Below are 20,390 nucleotides of genomic sequence, written 5' to 3'. Positions count from 1 at the left end.
ACAACATATAATATATCATACTAAATGGAGTGTCTCGGATTTACCTACAGAATAATACGAAATGCTCTGAGACCACGTTGCAAAGAAATACATGGGGTCATTTAACAGTTAATTCTCCTCTTTTGCTTTCCTCGCTGTATATTACAAGCAGCTAGTCTGATTGATTTACACCTACAGTGGGAGATGTGTTGACAGTCAGACTCTGGGGGTCAAATAGAGTGTGAGAATTACATAAACAACTGCTCAACACACAATTGAACCTTGTCCAGAGCCCAATGCCACTTAAGCAGATGCACCCAAGATTCTCCAAACCAAGCATTATTAGGCTCAGAGAGAGAGAGAGAGAGAGACTATAATATGTGTTTTTGTTCTCCATGCAGTATAGGTGTCCTGTGAACTCTCTGATGGTGCTCCCCACACCCTCCCCAATCTTCCAGTTGGTTTGATAGTGCTGTGCATAGCTCTTTAGTTAAAGCTACCATCATGTTAATTGGGACCATTTATCTTATTTTGTCTCTGGACACCAGCATGTCTGCAATTTATCATCTGCTCTCCCCTCTCTTATATGCAGGAGGTACAACTTTCCAAACTTTTAGCATGTGATTAGCATACTGTTTCTATGCAACAGAAGCAGTACAATTCTTCATTACACATCCCATGTTGAATCTGGTCAATGGTATTACCTTTCATGTTAGATGTTGGCTTATAATGTCTATAGAGGTAAACATCATTTTGGCAGTCTATTCATTATAAAGACGTTTGGCTACTTTGAGTTATTAATGCGTGGAGTGGTGACGGTGCAATGAATTATTATGTCCCAGAATAAAATATATAAAAAAATAAATGGCAAAAAATAGGTTAATATCTACAATCGTATTGATATATATGCCCCACCCAATTGGTAGGCTAAAATTAGATTATCCAATACTGCATTTTTGGGAATAGGACCCACAGCCCCTTTGGTTCATAATTGACTGCCCAGAGAGCCCGATAAACCCCCTGCTGCTGGTCCTCCCTTCGACTGTGGATTCGTATGCCTTTGCGGTGTCTCCAGCAAGAGATCCCGACCAACCCACTCGGTTTAGCAACAGTATTCGTTTCACTCTAGCCTATATTTTATGTATTCTTTCTCCCCCTCTGCGCTGATGGCGAGCAAGCGGGCGAACACTGTACATCAAGGGTGCGCACGAGAAGACAAGCCATAGACGGCGGGTGGAAGACACGATGTGTTGATGGGATTGAACTGCAAGCGGCACTATTTCTCTTGGATGGTTGTCTTTTAGTCTCCATTCGACGGATTTTTGGAAGCTAAAACAAATTCGTGCGCGTATGCGACACCGTATTCGTTCACCTTCGCTGTGTGGGTTGTGTGCTGCGTATTCAGATATGATGAGAGACTGAAGAACGTGCCTATTTCTAACGGACGGTGGCGGCATGAATAAATATACACGTTCATACAGCAGCAGCATCCGCCTAACTTACAGGATACAAGACCAGCTGCTTGGGTTTCTTCGGTTTTACACATCATTCTGTGGCCTGCAACGGAGACCGCTATGAACGAACCTGTCGATAAAGACGCTCCAAGCATGCTTTTACCATCCGGTGATGTTTTTGTTCAATAATGGGCACGCCTTGGAATAATGAAGATACGATCAACTTTACTTTGGCTTTGTGATGGGTGCATTTTAGGATCAATAGGCTACGTAAAGTAACGAAACGTCTGTCATTTTAGCGTAGATTCCGCATATTCCGTTATTTTACATCCATAGATTTGAGTGCGGATTACGGAAACACAAGTGGCATTTATTAGAAACCTGTATTTTTCTTTGTGAATGTGAGATATTGAAAAATATAACACTTAAAATGCCTACGCTATGACTGTCATAACCTATACCTGCTAATGTAAGCCACACGTTATTGATCTCATTGCCAAACGTGATCGCAAAATTTGAAAGGTAAACTTTACTTATGCAGGTCCAATCGATTGCACGATAAGGAGAGTCGTGGCGATCAGTTTGTCACGGGGGTGTGTTTTTCAGCCCCTCATATCAACTTTTACACATGAAACAAGACACATAGGGAAACTAACCAGCAGAGATAGTGTTAGAGTGGAGTGTTGTACAACCATTATAGACTACTGCTGAATAAGTTAAGGCAATCATAAAGAAAAACAATTTCAATGGTTTTCCGAAAGTTGCCCGGTGTGTCAGCATCGGGCATGGGTCTTCGCCTATCCCAGAAATTCGTCTTTCTTCTTTTTCTCTCGGGCTTGGTAACTCTGTGTTTCGGGGCCTTATTCTTCTTACCTGACTCTGTCCGTTTGAAACGTATTTTTCTCTCAAAGACGGAGAGCCAACCAGTAACGGTAGGGTCTGAGAATGATGCGAGGGAGCATCTTAAGAAGGGCGCAAAGGACCCAGAACATCTCCGGGGCATCACCTCGGCCAAAGGGGAGACCAGCACAAAACTCAAAGCCTTGAGCCGCAAGCCCTCTGTCACCAATGAGGCTAAAACGGATAAGAAAGTCGCTGGCGGGGAAGCGTTGGAGGACATGACGCTGTCGAGGTCTAAAACGGACTCGGCTTCTAAGGATGAGAAAGTGACCTCGTCTTCTAACCAGGGTGCCAACACGGATACTTCTTTCGATTACAACAAGTTTAAAAAATGTCTGCTAAAGCCGCCCTTGGGGATCGAACATGGCAAGCCGAGCGACCCTCAGACCCTTCAGCGTCGGGAGAAAGTCAAGGAGGTAAGATGAAAAGCAGTCACAGTGTAATACAGTTATCTACACAACAGATGGGGGATCCCTGTCCTAAGCTGTCAAATCATTGCAGACCAATTGTCACAATGCGAAATGCCACTGCAATGTAATACAAGTAATCAACATGTGCAGTAATTACGCATCACGCTGCCTAAGGGTTTTTTAATGTGGCCACTGGCCAGAAGGAGGGTTCACTTCCCAATAACATGGAAAAGACGTTCTGTACATGCTCTCTGTGGTCTTTGATGAGGTTTTAGGCTAGACATCTTTGTTAGTGACTATGCAAAATGGAATGCTTCATTGTTAGTGCATAACAATGGTTATAGATATGAGGCATTGAGGGTAATGAATGTGATTTTATGGGCTATCTCACACACAAACACACACACACACACACACACACACACACACACACACACACACACACACACACACACACACACACACACACACACACACACACACAGACATCACTGTCTACACACCAACTGCTATTATGTTTGCCTAACCAACTTGCTCAGGACTACCTCCAGGGGTATGGCATCACCCTGCTGTTCAGCTCAGTGAAGTTCAGTAATGCCTGAGAGTGAGAGCATATGTCTGTACTGTATCACACATCCTCACCGACTCAGGGCAGAGGAGACAGGGGAGAGAGCAGAGGAGACAGGGGAGAGAGCAGAGGAGACAGGGGAGAGAGCAGAGGAGACAGGGGAGAGAGCAGAGGAGACAGGGGAGAGAGCAGAGGAGACAGGGGAGAGAGCAGAGGAGACGGGAGAGAGCAGAGGAGACGGGAGAGAAGCAGAGGAGACGGGCGAGAGAGCAGAGGAGACGGGCGAGAGAGCAGAGGAGACAGGGGAGAGAGCAGAGGAGACAGGGGAGAGAGCAGAGGAGACAGGGGAGAGAGCAGAGGAGACAGGGGAGAGAGCAGAGGAGACGGGAGAGAGCAGAGGAGACGGGAGAGAAGCAGAGGAGACGGGCGAGAGAGCAGAGGAGACGGGCGAGAGAGCAGAGGAGACGGGCGAGAGAGCAGAGGAGACGGGCGAGAGAGCAGAGGAGACGGGCGAGAGCAGAGGAGACGGGCGAGAGCAGAGGAGACGGGCGAGAGAGCAGAGGAGACGGGCGAGAGAGCAGAGGAGACTGGGGAGAGAGCAGAGGAGACGGGGAGAGAGCAGAGGAGACGGGGAGAGAGCAGAGGAGACAGGGGAGAGAGCAGAGGAGACAGGGGAGAGAGCAGAGGAGTGAGCAGAGGAGACGTGCAGAGGAGACGGGGGAGAGAGCAGAGGAGTGAGCAGAGGAGACGGGGGAGAGAGCAGAGGAGACGGGGGAGAGAGCAGAGGAGAGGGGGAGAGAGCAGAGGAGACGGGGAGAGAGCAGAGGAGACGGGGGAGAGAGCAGAGGAGTGAGCAGGGAGACGGGGGAGAGAGCAGAGGAGACGGGGAGAGAGCAGAGGAGACGGGGGAGAGAGCAGAGGAGACGGGGGAGAGAGCAGAGGAGACAGGGGAGAGAGGGAGAGGAGAGGAGACGGGGGAGAGAGCAGAGGAGACGGGGGAGAGAGCAGAGGAGACGGGGAGAGAGCAGAGGAGACAGAGGAGAGAGCAGAGGAGAGCAGAGGAGAGGGGGAGACAGGGCGACGGGGAGAGCAGAGGAGACAGGGGAGAGGAGGAGTGAGCAGAGGAGACGGGGAGAGAGCAGAGGAGACGGGGAGAGAGCAGAGGAGACAGGGGAGAGAGCAGAGGAGTGAGCAGAGGAGACGGGGGAGAGAGCAGAGGAGACGGGCGAGAGAGCAGAGGAGACGGGGGAGAGAGCAGAGGAGACGGGCGAGAGAGCAGAGGAGACGGGGGAGAGAGCAGAGGAGACGGGGGAGAGAGCAGAGGAGACGGGGGAGAGAGCAGAGGAGACGGGGGAGAGAGCAGAGGAGACGGGGGAGAGAGCAGAGGAGACGGGCGAGAGAGCAGAGGAGACGGGGGAGAGAGCAGAGGAGACGGGGGAGAGAGCAGAGGGAGCAGAGGAGACGGGGGAGAGAGCAGAGGAGACGGGGAGAGAGCAGAGGAGACGGGCGAGAGAGCAGAGGAGAGACGGAGAGCAGAGAGACGGGCAGAGAGCAGAGGAGACGGGCGAGAGAGCAGAGGAGACGGGGGAGAGAGCAGAGGAGACGGGCGAGAGAGCAGAGGAGACAGAGGAGAGAGAGCAGAGGAGACTGGGGAGAGAGCAGAGGAGACGGGGGAGAGCAGAGGAGACTGGGTGAGAGAGCAGAGGAGACGGGTGAGAGAGCAGAGGAGACGGGTGAGAGAGCAGAGGAGACGGGTGAGAGAGCAGAGGAGACGGGTGAGAGAGCAGAGGAGACGGGGGAGAGAGCAGAGGAGACGGGGGAGAGAGCAGAGGAGACGGGGTTAGGGAGAGCAGAGGAGGCGGGGGAGAGAGCAGAGGAGGCGGGGGAGAGAGCAGAGGAGGCGGGGGAGAGAGCAGAGGAGACGGGGGATAGTGTTGGGACAAACAGGCAGTGTCCAGTATGCATGGATGGCTTTGGGACATTGCATGTGACAGGGATGTGGCATGCTGTCATTTCCACTTACTCTGTTGTCACATTCTCAATGTCCTCGCATGCCTCTCTTCTATCTGGTGGTCGTGTTGTTAAGTGATCACCAACAGTCCCACACCATCATCACTAACGTTTTGTCCTAGTATTGAATCAGCGGGAAATTCCACTCTAGTCTAGTGTGGGTTTCCGTTGCACTAACCTTGAAACAAGTACTGAATGAATCCCCCCCAAAAATGGCGTTTTAGAAAAGCTTAGAGGTTAACAACTATCTGGCTGGTTCTAGTGGTTGGCTATCTACAGTATAGCATAGTGCAGGGATCTCCAATTATAATCAGCCATGGGCCAATTTTTCCTTGAGCTGGTGGTCGCTGGGCCGGAACACAGTTATAAATCATTTGTACACTGCAAATTGACCACAAGAATCCCAAACAGATATAGTATCTGACAAAACCTTGATTCCGTTGGGATACGATCACATATGCCTCTCTATTTCTGCATGGGAATATACTTGGGACCATATGTCCTAAATTAAAATCACTTTGAGCTTCTGGTGATTTTACGGTCTTTTATGTCTGACAGCGGGCCGCCTATTGGGGAACCCTGGAGTGGTATCTGTTCTTGCTGTTTCCAAGTGTTACATGAGATTCCACAGTTTCAGCCCATTTGGCAGAGTTCCAGAACCATCGTCTCTATTCCTGGTGCTTCACATTCCCAATGCCAATCCCATGGGTGTATCCCAAAATGGCACCCTATTCCCTACACAGTGCACTACTTTTGACCAGAAACCTAATGGGCCCCGGTCAAAAGTAGTGTGCTGTGTAGGCAATAGGATGCCATTCCAGATGCAGACCGTGCCTGTGGTTTGTCTGACTTCATAGTCATGGAGATTTAAGAATAAACACAAAACACAACATGCCCCCAAACCCTTATTATTCCTGTATGATGAAGAATGAGCTGTAGCAAATGATCCCCACGAGCTGTATTGTGTTGCTGTCTGACTGTGCTGTGGCGGACATTGCAACAGCAGGGCTATAAACACAAGATATTCCAGGGAAAATAACTTGCGAAGGCAGCGAGAGGATTGCCTTGCGATCTTATGATCAGCCCAAAGCAATGGCCCCGATGTTCCCGCTGAGCTCATGTCGTACCAAATGTGAATGGGCTTCAGTTTCTCAACAAACTGCCGAGGCGATAAGTGGCACCCCCCTGTGTGTGCCAACCGCCAAGACACGGTGGCACAGGATGGCACAGGAGACAATGGCAGGTAAATGTTCGAGGGCTCTTTCCTGGCCAAAACGGACATGATGCCTCTAAACAAAGCCAATTGTTCAGGTGTGTGTGTGCTTGCGTGCATGTTTCTGTTCGGACAGACAACCCAGCAAGTCTCCCCTCCTTTGCTAGTCCTCATCAGGTGGAAATGGCCTCCATTTGGAAATTCCTCCCTCTGTATTCTTCTAACTATCTGATATTCTGCCTCATTGGGTTCCTGTATGGTTTTGGTGCTGCCTCATTGGGTTCCTGTATGGTTTGCTGCTGCCTCATTGGCTCTTGAAGAGCTGATATCAAGGTGGGAGCCATTGGCAGATTACCCCAGGTCTGTTCTAGTCATTGCTGAATCAACGGGAAGTTTACCTTTCTTCTCTTTTTAAATTGTTAATATCTTTCTTACTTTACCTTCAGACAAGGTTATTAGTCGGTGTAGAAAAGCCCAGTGTAGTGGTGGTGCAGGGGTACATCAGAACAAACACAATCGCCAGAGCAAACAGAACACGTGACATGAATCGAGGAACACACTTATTTTTCTCCCATTCGCGGGGCTCACACACACACACACACACACACACACACACACACACACACACACACACACACACACACACACACACACACACACACACACACACACACACACACACACACACACACACACACACACACACACACACACACACACACAGAAGCCTCTTTTATATGTCTTATCGTAATGTCTGCACAACACACACACCAAACATCAAGCAGCTCCTTTAAAAATGTCTCCCTCCCAAAGATTTGCTCCTTGCTCTCTGTGTATTTTTCTAGAGCTGGATGTGTCGGCACAGGCAAATCCAGGCAGGGGATGTGCGTATGCTGAACGTACGACTGCAATGTGAGGACACAGTGTATGTGTGTGTATATATGTGTGTGTGTGATTTGCCTCGGTAAGAGATATTTGTATGGGGACACTGTAACACAGTGAAGGGGATCAGCTTCACTGCCTGCTGTTCAGAGTACTGCAGCAATGGGACAGACACATTGCAGGCTTTCTGTGGCAGAGAGAGCCTCCCAATGTTGCGATAAGGCTACAGTTCCCCCAGGGTTCTCTCTCTGTGTGTGTGTCTGTGTGTGCGTGCGTATCTCTGCTTGCATGTGTTTTGACCATGTTGGTTGTCATTTGAATAAGATGTTGGGTAATTGCGTTCTGAAGGGTTGCCACAACTGTCATAACAAACTGAAAATCCAAACACCAGTCCAGCATTTAAGCTTCATCTGCTTTGTCAGACTTTTCGGAGACGACAAATCAGTTCTCCTTTTCAGAACGAAAACTCTTGAGAGTACTTTCAGGGGCATTCCTGAAATATTCCCACAACAGTTCGTTCTCTACCAGAGAAACCAGTGGAACATCATGGTGAACCACAGGAGAATTGTACACCACAAAACATATTGTTTTGTTGTCACTCACTTCCAACACTTATCAGTCACTCACCCCCTCAATTCCCCCCAAAGAAACACCGCCAGCCAACTTCTGAAAGTATGTTCAGTGTCTTTCATATGAAAACCCCCATGAGTTGTGAAAAAGGAAATGGGCGACCGGCTGAATTAGAAGCTCCCGTTAAAAATAGACACTGTGTTCTGCTGCTGTCCTCTAACCAGCTGGGTGCGATGACCTCCCTCAACCTCCTGTTCCTGTCTCCAGCTAAGGGCCAGGTGCACGAGGGGACTTCACCCTGGGCTGGGAAATTACCACTTACAGAGCGGGGCCATGCCCCTGTTGGAATACTTTACAAATCCATCCTTTGTTGTTACCTTCCTTGTTTCCTTCTTGGTTTCCTTTCTTCTTTCCTTGAGGGAAGCACAGGTCTATAATGGATTGGATAGGTATAGCCTAAGCAATGTTACCATCCTATATTGCTTTCACCAATCCAACCAATTAGATTTGTGATGACTTCAAGGAAGGTTGGAAGGAAGGATGCTTTTTTTTCTTCTCCCTCCCTGCGGGTCTCTGTGGGGGGTGGAGGAGCGGGAAACGTTTGTGTTTCGTCGCTGGCTCGGTGGAAGAAGTGCAAATGTCAGACGCTGGTGTTTGTTATGTGAGCCCATTGTTTTCTCCGGCCAGCGCATGTGGAGGAGTTTGCAACTGAGCCCTTTGGGTATTGGGATATTGCGCAAGTCGATAGCAGCTGAGTGTGATATTACAGACATGTCAATGCAATAACAACTCTGTTTGTGTAGGCCGATGCACAGACAAAGCGACCTTTCTGAGCCTGAAGCAGAGTACACTCATGGTGGTTTGATGAGGTGTAAGTCAGGTAATGCCCATCCCCGCAGGAAAGGGCCCGGAGAAAATGAGTGAAGCGAGAGAACAGGAGGGGGGAAAGGAAGGATTGCATTGGAGAGGAGCTGTTAGCTTGCATCCTTCTTGCAATCAAGGCAGCCCCCCCCCCCCCCCCTCTCTGTACAGAGGGCAATAGCTCCAGGGAAAGTCTCTGTAGAGGCGTGCTTTTCAAGAGGTATCTGAGTGTTTCCCTCTTAAATCAGAAGGCCTAAATTACCTTCCCTTTGTGTGTGTGTGTGTGTGTGTGTGTGATGGGAGCCAGGAGGGAAGCTTCCACTCTGGAAGTAAAATATCATGTTACAGCACATCTTGTAGGCCTTAGTCTGGTAAAGCCGACCGTAGGCAACACAGGTCTGGTTTCAACGACGGACTCTGTTGGCATAGAGGAACTACGTCACTGCCTAGGTCACTGCTTTATCGGCTTGAATAAATACTACAGAGTAGCTAGCAAGATGGAGATCCCAGAGGTTCTTTTTAATGAGCGCATTTCACAAGTGGCTAAGTTTGCCTTCACTAAAACCACTGCAGAGGCTTTGACTGCAAAGTTTGATTTCAAATCGCAACGTTCTGGCATGTCTGTCTTGTGATTTGTTGGGAGAGTTGTTTGTTTGAAGAGGACCCAACTCTGAACAATTTTTTCCCCCCGTATCGAAGTTGCCAAAAGTGTCTGCAATTGAAACCAGACCCTAGTCACAGGTTTCTGCCTGGCCTCTCTTCCAGGGAAGGCACTTTGAGGCTGTCATCGGTGCCTCACTGTTTAAGGGAGAGAGGAGCCCACTACTTCATAAACACCAGTGAAGGAGGACCTATTTATTTCGCAACTTATTTTCTCTCAATTCAGGGAGAGGTTTGTGAGCTTTGAGTGTGTGTGTTGTGGTGTGCGCGTGTGTGTGTGTGTGTGTGCTTATGTGTAAGAGAGAGTCATTTAGCTCGCATTGGAATTAAAAGGCCTGAGAGTCCAAAAGTCACATGTTGTGGTAGAAAAAAGGGGATTTGTTGACGTGGCGGACTTTCCACAGATGTGTCGCCAAATTACACAGAAATAGTTTGTTGTACTTTTCACATGCACCCCTACGTGTTTACCGTTGCCTGTGTGTTGTGTCACTTTCCAGTGAAAGCAACCTGGTCTTACAGTTCACTCAGAGTGTTGGCCTTGTTTTTGGGGCCACAGGAGCACAGAGGGGTACACGGATTTTGGATTTTAAGTGGCGTTGAAAATGATATTTTAGCTTTTTTAGTCCTTTAGACTTCTATTTGAATTATTAGACTTCCTTATTCCCATAGAATGACATTGTAATCGCTCTCTCTCTCCCTCTCTCATATCTGTCTCTCCCAGGCCTATGGCTCAGCTCTCTTCTCTCTTCAGGCAGAGACTCATCCATGTTGCACACCAAAGCAGAAAGGACTAAAGAGCACATCTCCCTCCCCTCTGTGTCATTGGCTGCACCCTGTTGCTGCTATCGCTGACATTATTGCCATAGACGAGAGAAAGAGGGAGAGAGATGGGGAGGAAGTGAGACAAAGCAATGAGACAGAGAAAAGGGGAGAGAGAGAAAATGGACATTTCCCTCTGTGTTGTCAAGGACAGGTTACTCTGTGAGAGGAAAGAGGGAGACAGACGGAGTCATACGATACAGTTCTCACACAGGTGCCAACGTGTATGTATGAGTGTGTGTGAAAAATACCCAGGCCCTGTTTGACATCTCTACTAGGTGCCAAAGAAGACTGCTTTCTTTTTGTCTTCATCTTCTCCTCCCATTCCCTGTAAATGCCAGAAAGAGAAACGAAGAGAGAGAGAATGAGTGTAAAGTTGTCCAGTTTTAACCTGCGGCCCCATCCCCAGCTTTTATTCCTGTCTGATTGGTCAGAAACAGGATGTGTGTAAATCTGGCACATCTCTGAACAGCGCAGGTCAAAGAGGAGACACTAGAGAGGGCCAGGGTCGCAGGTCCCCATAACTCTCTCTCACTTCCTGCTTGTCCTCTTACCATGTCTCTCTCTTTGGGTCTTTAGCTCTGTGCTGCCCCAGATATATTTACAGGGACATACCTTGCCAGCTCTCTACAGTTTTTATATTGAACCTTTATTTTAGAGGTTGACTGATTATGATATTTCAACACCGATACCGATTATTGGAGGACCCCAAAAAAAGCCCATACCGATTAATCGGCCATTTTTTAAAAATGTATTTGTAATAATGACAATTACAACAATACTGAATGAACACTTATTTTAACTTTAATACATCAATAACTTTAACTTTAACTTTAATACATCAATAAAACCAATTTATCCTCAAATAAATAATGAAACATGTTAAATTTGGTTTAAATAATGCAAAAACAAAGTGTTGGAGAAGAAAGTACAAGTGCAATATGTGCCATGTAAGAAAGCTAACGTTTAAGTTCCTTGAAGATGAGAACATATGAAAGCTGGTGGTTCCTTTTAACATGTGTCTTCAATATTCCCAGTTAAGAAGTTTTAGGTTGTAGTTATTATAGGAATTATAGGACTATTTCTCTCTATACCATTTGTATTTCATATAACTTTGACTATTGGATGTTCTTATAGGCACTTTAGTATTGCCAGTGTAACAGTATTGCTTCCGTCCCTACCTGGGCTCGAACCAGGAACACATCGACCAACAGCCACCCTTGAAGCATCGTTACCCATCGCTCCACAAAAGCCACGGCCCTTGCAGAGCAAGGGGAAGTATTTGGTCAATAACAAAGGTTTATCTCAATACCTTGTTAAATACCCTTTGTTGGCAATGACAGAGTACGGAGATAAGTATTTGGTTAATAACAAAAGTTTATTTTCCACCATAATTTGCAAATAAATTCATTAAAAATCCTACAATGTGATTTTCTGGATTTTTTTTCTCCCCATTTTGTCGGTCATAGTTGAAGTGTACCTATGATGAAAATTACAGGCCTCGTCTTTTTAAGTGGGAGAACTTGCACAATTGTTGGCTGACTAAATACTTTTTTGCCCCACTGTATATGCAACGCAGGACACGCTAGATAAACTAGTAATATCATCAACCATTTGTAGTTAACTAGTGATTATGTTAAGATTGATTGTTTTTTAGAAGATACGTTTAATGCTAGCTAGCAACTTACCTTGGCTTCTTGCTGCCCTCGTGTAAACAGGTAGTCAGCCTGCCACGCAGGCTCCTAGTGGAGTGCAATGTAAGGCAGGTGGTTAGAGCGTTGAACTAGTAACCGGAAGGTTGCAAAAACGAATCCCCGAGCTGACAAGGTAAAAATCTGCTGTTCTGCCCCTGAACAAGGCAGTCAACCCATCGTTCCTAGGCCGTCATTGAAAATAAGAATGTGTTCTTAACTGACTTGCCTAGTTAAATAAAGGTGTTAAAAATGTTAAAAGAACTGCCACAATCTGTGTCCAAAAATACAGATTGTTATGAAAACTTGAAATCGGCCCTAATTAATCGGTCGACCTCTACTTTATTTAACTAGGCAAGTCAGTTAACAACAAATTCGTATTTACAATGACAGCTTACACCAGCCAAACCCAGACGACACTGGGCCAATTTTGCACCGCCCTATGGGACTCCCAATCACGGTCAGATGTGATACAGCCTGGATTTGAACCAGGGACTGTAGTAGCACCTCTTGCAGTGCCTTAGACTGCTGTGCCACTCGGAAGCCCAGGGGTGCAGCGACAGTTCTGCAACTACAATGGGCAAGGCTAAACTTCTGTACTCTGATATTTTCAATGGGTCTGCCATCTGTACTGTACGTTGTTACCGTAGTAACTCATATTCAAAATAATGGAGATAATTCATCCATGCAGCTCAAGCATCTTTCCCAAGGACACACACAGATGCTTTCACGTCAGAATGGAAGCTGTATTGCTATTGAATACACCTATTCTCTGAGAAACAGGGTCTGTGAGGGAATCAGGTTATAGGGCCTCTATGGGGAAATACAGTATGCAGTGCCGTGGGGACAATACTAGCTTCTTAAAGCTACACTGCCTTCTGTCTCGATCTCCAATTCTACATTGTGTGACAAGGAGGAACAAGGAAATGGATAACGCCAGTCCACCCGAGCGTTTCCGGAGCGATTTTCACCTCTGTCAACATTTGTTGGGAATTAGCCCTTTAACTTACTGGCCACTTAGAAGGCCGTTGTGGCCAGATGAGGTTATATTTGTTAATTATAATCACAATTAAGCTCTTAATCAAACAGAGGTAATGTTACTCTACTCATTAGGGACCGTGGCACAAATTCCCCTTCCATTGAGTTTGCATGATCGGCTCTGGAAAGGCAATTTCCAATTCTCTGCCTGCTGTGTCCGTCTAAAAAGAAAACAAACAAGAAATAAACACCCTCGATAAGTGACTAACAATTGTTTATGCTTGTGTGTGTGTGTGTTCGAGCCAGATTGCGGATCGTTAATTACACTCGTAAGTGTATGTGACAAGGGACTGAGCCTCGGTTCTCTAACTTCAATGGAAGGGAAGACTAACATTTCATTAGCTGGGGTTATTCACAGTGAGGTTTGCATCTTTCCAGGTTTGTGCTCCCGAGTGGCGCAGCGGTCAAAGGCACTCCGTCTCAGTGCTAGAGGCGTCACTACAGACACCCTGGTTCAAATCCAGGCTGTATCACAACTGGCCGTGATTGGAAGTCCCATGGCACAGCGCACAATTGCCCCAGAGTCATCCGGGTTTGGCTGGTGTAGGCCGACCTTGTAAATAAGAATTTGTTTTTAACTGACTTGCCTCGTTAAATAAAGGTTAAAAATTATACTCCTACAACTACAACGCCCCTCGGCAATGGCGTTGTCCTCTGGCTTGTTTATCTTGACTGGAGAGCGGAAATAAGAAGGTTCTGCCGTGAACAAACTGAGTGAGAAATGCAGCAGTGAATCACTTCTAATGAAAAAACAGTCTTTTCATGCCTTGGAGGCTCTGTGGAGTCAGTGGAGCAGAGCAGTGGGGGTGATGTCTGTGAGTAACGGAGAACGACTACAGGGGCGGAGTAGGGCTCTGTGTGTAGCTTGTATGTTCAGTGCTGGAGTCGTTTAACGGTTTTCGGAAAGAACCCCAAACCACAAGGCCTCAAGTGTTCATGCAGTTTCGGCAGAAGAGGCAAAGTACGTGGTTGGAAGACAGCTTGTTGTGGAGTGATGAGGAGATTATGAAACTGATCAGAATTGCAGGGAAAGTATTAAGCCATCGTGGCCAGTTTAGCAAAGGACCACTCTCGACAAAACAATTCCCCACACTCTCTGTCGTACCTCTCCAATCCGGGTTGCTCAATCCCCTTCCGTACTTCAGCATGACACATCACGATGCAAATGATTATGCAAGGTTTCATGGTGACTGTTGTGTCCTTGTGGTTTCATCACCTGTTGCCTGTTTCTGCGGCTGTGTTAAAGGAAGAAGCCTTGCTGAAAGGCCTTTGCATTGTAGTGTACGTCACTGACAAGACTGTACTAGAGAAATGTGACGTTTTAAATGAAATGCGTTTGCTAATATGGGTGTGATTGTTAATAGGACAATTGATGTCTACAAACATCCAACTATTAGCAGTCGTTTAAAGGATAATTTATGCAGATTAATGTCATAAACAATTTGTACTGTTTATAATTTTTCCGCATCAATTCAGGAAATTTATCGCGCTATGGATTTTTGTCCATATCACCCAGCTCTAGTACATACTGTATGGGACTGTGGTTTGATCACATGTTCTAGGGTGAAACTCCTGGAGGTGAAGGAACAGTCTTGAAGGGTATGTATGTACATATTGTGGTTGTGTGTGAAACAGTTACAGCTCACACCCCTTTCTCTCTTGAAAAACCGCATCCCAACTTTTGAGCTCTCATATTCAGAACAAGACGGCAGGGTAGCCTAGTGGTTAGAACGTTGGACTAGTAACCAGAAGGTTGCAAGTTCAAATCCCAGAGCTGACAAGGTACACATCTGTCGTTCTGCCCCTGAACAGGCAGTTAACCCACTTCCTAGGCCGTCATTGAAAATAAGAATTTGTTCTTAACTGACTTGCCTAGTAAAATAAAAAGACATTGAGCGTGCAAATGGTCTAGTTAGAGTTGCTTCTCTCCCCATCATGGAAAACTGCATCTATCTTCTGGAGCTCTTTTGGCCCGCTGTTTGAGTGGAACTCTGCTGACCTACGGCAAAGCTCTCCCTGAAGATCTGACTCCAGACCAGACTGCAGGATGGCTCATCCATAGAAATAGAATGACTAGAATGGGAATCCCCATTTGAGTTAAACGTATGTTGTGGGTGAACAGGCAGACATATTGAGTGTACCAATATGCAGGAAGTACAGTAGGTAGTCGTCATAACTGGTTCTGTACTGACTCGGGCCCCGGCCCACACAGCTGATTCACTGCTAGTCTAATGATGACGATGCAGATTTAACTTTCAATGATCTATAACGGGCTTCACAGTCAAAAGCTTTTCTCCATCTGTAACTACAACCCGGATCCACGTTCACCACCTGTCATTTGCGATGCCAATTGACTGAGTATTGATACGGTGTCATGTCAGTTTGGATCTCGGCCTGCATACTATTATGGCTGACATTGTTTTCCAAATAGTTGGTCGTGACACGTTGGTGGTTCGATGGTTTGCCAGGTTTGTCTTGCGTCACGTCTAAAGACTGGGTTGTGGCAGTAGACACAGCTTGGTTTATTTCGTTAGAGCTCAGGAACATCTGAAAGGCTTCAAGTGGGTCGCGGTGCCAAAAAGTTTCGCAAACTGCTGGTCTGAGATTTTAGGCTTGATGCCAAGCCATAGTTTACAAGCCTGCAGAGCCTCGAGGGTCTGCCGGCTCAGAGAATATGCTAAGTAGGAAAACCAGTCGCCTGTGGACTGTCTTACATTCAAGTCTTATATGGTCCTTGGGCCCATCTAGCTTTGGCAGATGGAACAATTTGAAGTGTAGGCTACAGGCAAGTGAGAAGCACAATTGTACTGTAATACTATAGAGTCTGCTTGTTTTTGGCAGAAAATAAAGAGAAAAAGAGAGGGGGGGTGGAGTGATACTGTGGCAGGAACTTTGACCTTGTTTTCCCCCCCAGTTAAACGAGATGGATGGTCGCAATTAATTCAGTGGTGACCATTAGCCAACGAGCCGAGCACAGCACAATCAAGCTTAAAGTGCCAGGGAGGGAGGGAGTAGAGAGAGAGAGAAAGAGGTGAGAGAGAATGATAAAGAGAGGGAGAGAGAGTAGAGAGCTGGCACTTGAGAGAGGGGGAAAGAGGAAGAACAGGGAGTGAGTAAAGAGAGAGACGAGGGAGAGAAAGAGGGAGAGAATATTCACTTGCACACTCTCCCTCTCTCTCCGGATTGAGTCAGGGAGTCTTGGAGGCTGGGAATATACCAGAAGGCATTGGCTTCAATCACAGTGATTCTGTCTGTCTCAGTTGGGGTCAGAAGTGGCCCGGTCTGGAGCCGTTAAAGGCTGTTTCCCCTGGGGGAGTCTGAGGAATGCTTCCTTCACAGGGGGTCGGCTGAGGCTCTGCTGGCTGTTGAAGCAATGAGATTGCAGGTACTAGATCCAAAGCATTGCTATTTTCTCCAATGTCACGCCAGGTCACTTAGTGGTGATTCTGACATCCACACTGCCCTCGACCTTTCTGACTGTAAATGGTTGAGGTAGATTGCAGTGTGTGTGTGTGTGTGTGTGTGTGTGTGTGTGTGTGTGTGTGTGTGTGTGTAGGAAAGTCTGGCATGACTGAGCTAGACTTATGGACAATATTGAAACAGCTGCTTTCCAGATACATAAAGAGCATTGCACGTGTGTGCAGTACATCTTCATAGTCTTCATACTCTCTGATACAGTTGAAATGGCATGCTGCTCTCACATAAGACACAAGCTGTAATTTTTGTCATTCCTATTCCATTAGACCCCAGAATCTCTCTGTCAGACTCTCCCTCTTGCAGATGTCATTCAATCAGAAGATGAAATCTTTTCAAAGGAACGGAAGACAGCGAAAAGGACAAAGGAGAATGATGCTAAAATAATCCGTGTTCGATTAGAATCAGAGTTCGATGAGGAAATGGACATTCTGGTCACTCTGAACATATGAAGGTGTTAGAAAGGGACAGTATCGTGACAAGTGGAGATTGATTGTGTGTGGCAGGAACGTTCTTTGTGTCAGTAGAATGGGAACTACAGCGTGTATTTCATCTAAACCTATGGCCTCTCCATACCCCAACTAACGCACCCTTCCAACATACTGTCAGCCCTAAGTTTCTCGCTCCGAAGAGACTGTGTGTGTGTGTGTGTGTGTGTGTGTGTGTGTGTGTGTGTGTGTGTGTGTGTGTGTGTGTGTGTGTGTGTGTGGGTACAGCTCCCAATGGATACACACAGAGCTGCCCGCTGCCTATAAGTTTCCCTCCACTTTTTAAATGTTCTTTTGGTGTTTCTGTTTCTGTGCTCTACTCTGTGTTCCCAACGGGGTCTCAGGGCAGTCCATATGATGCTGTGGGTAAATCTGTGGCACTCCATTTAGTACGATATGCTACGTTACGTTAGGTTACATTCTGAAATGGGATAGTGGTCGAACATCAGAATAAATATTAGGCTGACATAACTTATCATGCTTCTTGGAGAAATGATAGTATTGCACGTCTTTATCTGAGACCAGGTTGCTTGTTGCACCGTACGAATAAATAAGAATTATGGGGAGAATTTACGTTGGCAGTTAGGGGAACTAACTACAAAAGTTAGGAGAACTAAAACGATGACGGTTTGTTGAATTTACTTAGCAGGTTAGGTGAATTGGGTTAAGTTTAGAACAAGGTTTAGCTAAAATGCTACAGTTGTTCCCGACGGGACTCAAACATACAACCTTTGGATTGCTAGACTGTCTTGGATTACGCCCACCAATCCTCTCTGACCAACCTCTGTACTATAGTTCCTGTCTCAAGGAACTATACCATAATTAGGTATCATACGTCTTGGAGGTGCTCAGAGATACGTCAAGTATATTGCGTATGGCTCTGAGGCCAGGGTGGTGTTCTAAACTAAACTGAGAGTATTATTTAAAAGTTCCAAAGACACACCAGAGACTGAGCCAGACCAGAGTAAGATCAATGGTCATTTTAATGAGGTTTATCTCCCTCTTTCTCTTCTTCCCTCCTCTCTCAATGTGTGGGCTCCTGTTTGTGCTTGAGTCTCTGTGTGGGAGCATTTGTCTATTAGCATCTGAAATATTTGAGTAAAAAAAGTATGGATTGGTACAGAAAGTTGGCGATGGGGGGGATTTGTTGTGGAAGGGCGATACTGAGAGAAAATATGAGTCCATTTCATTTGAAAGCTTTCTATTTTCTTCGCTGTCGAGATTAATACTATTTATTGTCCCGGCTAGCGGCGTATTGCATGGCTAGGTTTCAAAAATTATGGTTAACAGTGTTATCATGTCACATTCCTGGCCGCAGCCGTGCATTTACTGTAATGCATTGTCTCGTTGCGCTGGTCCATTTCCAAAAAGAGTTCCATCTTAAAAAGGGAGCCTGGGATGGGGAAACATATTTGCGCAACGCTTTGGTATTTACAGAGGCCTGCAGGTGGGGGGGTGTTTGTGTGTGGTGCTGCATTATTTTGCAACTCTGTCTCTCTAATAACCTGAGCACCGCTGGGTTTCCAAGTAAACGTCTGAACCTGAAATAGCACGGCCATCACACACTGCAGGGGTTATTTTTGGAGGGAAAAATGCAAACACTAACGGACCATAAAACCCTCAACCAAGACAAACAAATTGCCATCGTTAAGCCTTGGGTGCCACGAAGATGTCACGATGACAAGATTACCAGTGTAGTTTTTGCCATGGTGAAGGATGGCTCTGTCATGTCTGTGTGAAATGGTGTCTTTTAAGGAGTGTCATTATCCCCTAGGTTATCTCATCAGCTTGCTCAATCCCATCAGCCTCTCTGCTTCTACCTGACAGAATGTGCACCGTTCGTAATTGGCCAATTTTACAGAGCTGTCCAACTAAGTGACCCTCTTCTCAGAAACTTCTGAAGGGGAATAACTTGCAGCAACTTTGAAAAATGTCATCCAGCAATGTTTTGGTAGCTTGTACTTGGCTATAGCATCTATTTCCATAGAATAAGAGGATGTACAGTGGGGCAAACAAGTATTTAGTCAGCCACCAATTGTGCAAGTTCTCCCACTTAAAAAGATGAGAGAGGCCTGTCATTTTCATCATAGGTACACTTCAACTATGACAGACAAAATAAGGGAAAAAAATCCAGAAAATCACATTGTAGGATTATTAATGAATTTATTTGCAAATTATGGTGGAAAATAAGTATTTGGTCACCTACAAACAAGCAAGATTTCTGGCTCTCACAGACCTGTAACTTCTTCTTTAAGAGGCTCCTCTGTCCTCCACTCGTTAACTGTATTAATGGCACCTGTTTGAACTTGTTATCAGTATAAAAGACACCAGTCCACAACCTCAAACAGTCACACTCCAAACTCCACTATGGCCAAGACCAAAGAGCTGTCAAAGGACACCAGAAACCAAATTGTAGACCTGCACCAGTCTGGGAAGACTGAATCTGCAATAGGTAAGCAGCTTGGTTTGAAGAAATCAACTGTGGGAGCAAGTATTAGGAAATGGAAGACATACAAGACCACTGATATTCTCCCTCGATCTGGGGCTCCACGCAAGATCTCACCCCGTGGGGTCAAAATGATCACAAGAACGGTGAGCAAAAATCCCAGAACCACACGGGGGGACCTAGTGAATGACCTGCAGAGAGCTGGGACCAATGTAACAAAGCCTACCATCAGTAACACACTACCCCGCCAGGGACTCAAATCCTGCAGTGCCAGACGTGTCCCCCTGCTTAAGCCAGTACATGTCCAGGCCCGTCTGAAGTTTGCTGGAGAGCATTTGGATGATCCAGAAGAAGATTGGGAGAATGTCATATGGTAAGATGAAACCAAAATATAACTTTTCGGTAAAAACTCAACTCGTCGTGTTTGGAGGACAAAGAATTCTGAGTTGCATCCAAAGAACACCATACCTACTGTGAAGCATGGGGGTGGAAACATCATGCTTTGGGGCTGTTTTTCTGCGAAGGGACCAGGACGACTGATCCGTGTAAAGGAAAGAATGAATGGGGCCATGTATCGTGAGATTTTGAGTGAAAACCTCCTTCCATCAGTAAGGGCATTGAAGATGAAACGTGGCTGGATCTTTCAGCATGACAATGATCCCAAACACACCGCCCAGGCAACGAAGGAGTGGCTTCATAAGAAGCATTTCAAGGTCCTGGAGTGGCCTAGCCAGTCTCCAGATCTCAACCCCATAGAAAATCTTTGGAGGGAAATGAAAGTCCGTGTTGCCCAGCAACAGCCCCAAAATATCACTGCTCTAGAGGAGATCTGCATGGAGGAATGGGCCAAAGTACCAGCAACAGTGTGTGAAAACCTTGTGAAGACTTACAGAAAATGTTTGACCTCTGTCATTGCCAACAAAGGGT

The 20,390-nt window shown here is 46.4% G+C and overlaps 1 protein-coding gene across 2 annotated transcripts in view; it reads left to right on the top strand.

The window, feature by feature from the left end:
• Positions 1–983: 983 nt before the first annotated feature.
• The window catches only part of LOC118367365 (mannosyl-oligosaccharide 1,2-alpha-mannosidase IA), a 204,358-nt gene continuing 184,951 nt past the window's right edge, over positions 984–20,390 (top strand). The window contains exon 1 of one of the 2 annotated variants that reach the window (XM_035750748.2): positions 984–2,749. In XM_035750748.2, the coding sequence (XP_035606641.1) occupies positions 2,180–2,749 (570 nt within the window). In that variant the 5' untranslated portion in view covers positions 984–2,179. The remainder of the gene's footprint in view (positions 2,750–20,390) is intronic. The other variant, XM_035750749.2, reaches the window with a different exon arrangement.

Source organism: Oncorhynchus keta, chromosome 34 (assembly GCF_023373465.1).
Source record: "Oncorhynchus keta strain PuntledgeMale-10-30-2019 chromosome 34, Oket_V2, whole genome shotgun sequence".
Classification (NCBI taxonomy): Eukaryota; Metazoa; Chordata; class Actinopteri; order Salmoniformes; family Salmonidae; genus Oncorhynchus; species Oncorhynchus keta.
This window is presented reverse-complemented; position numbering and strand designations above follow the sequence as displayed.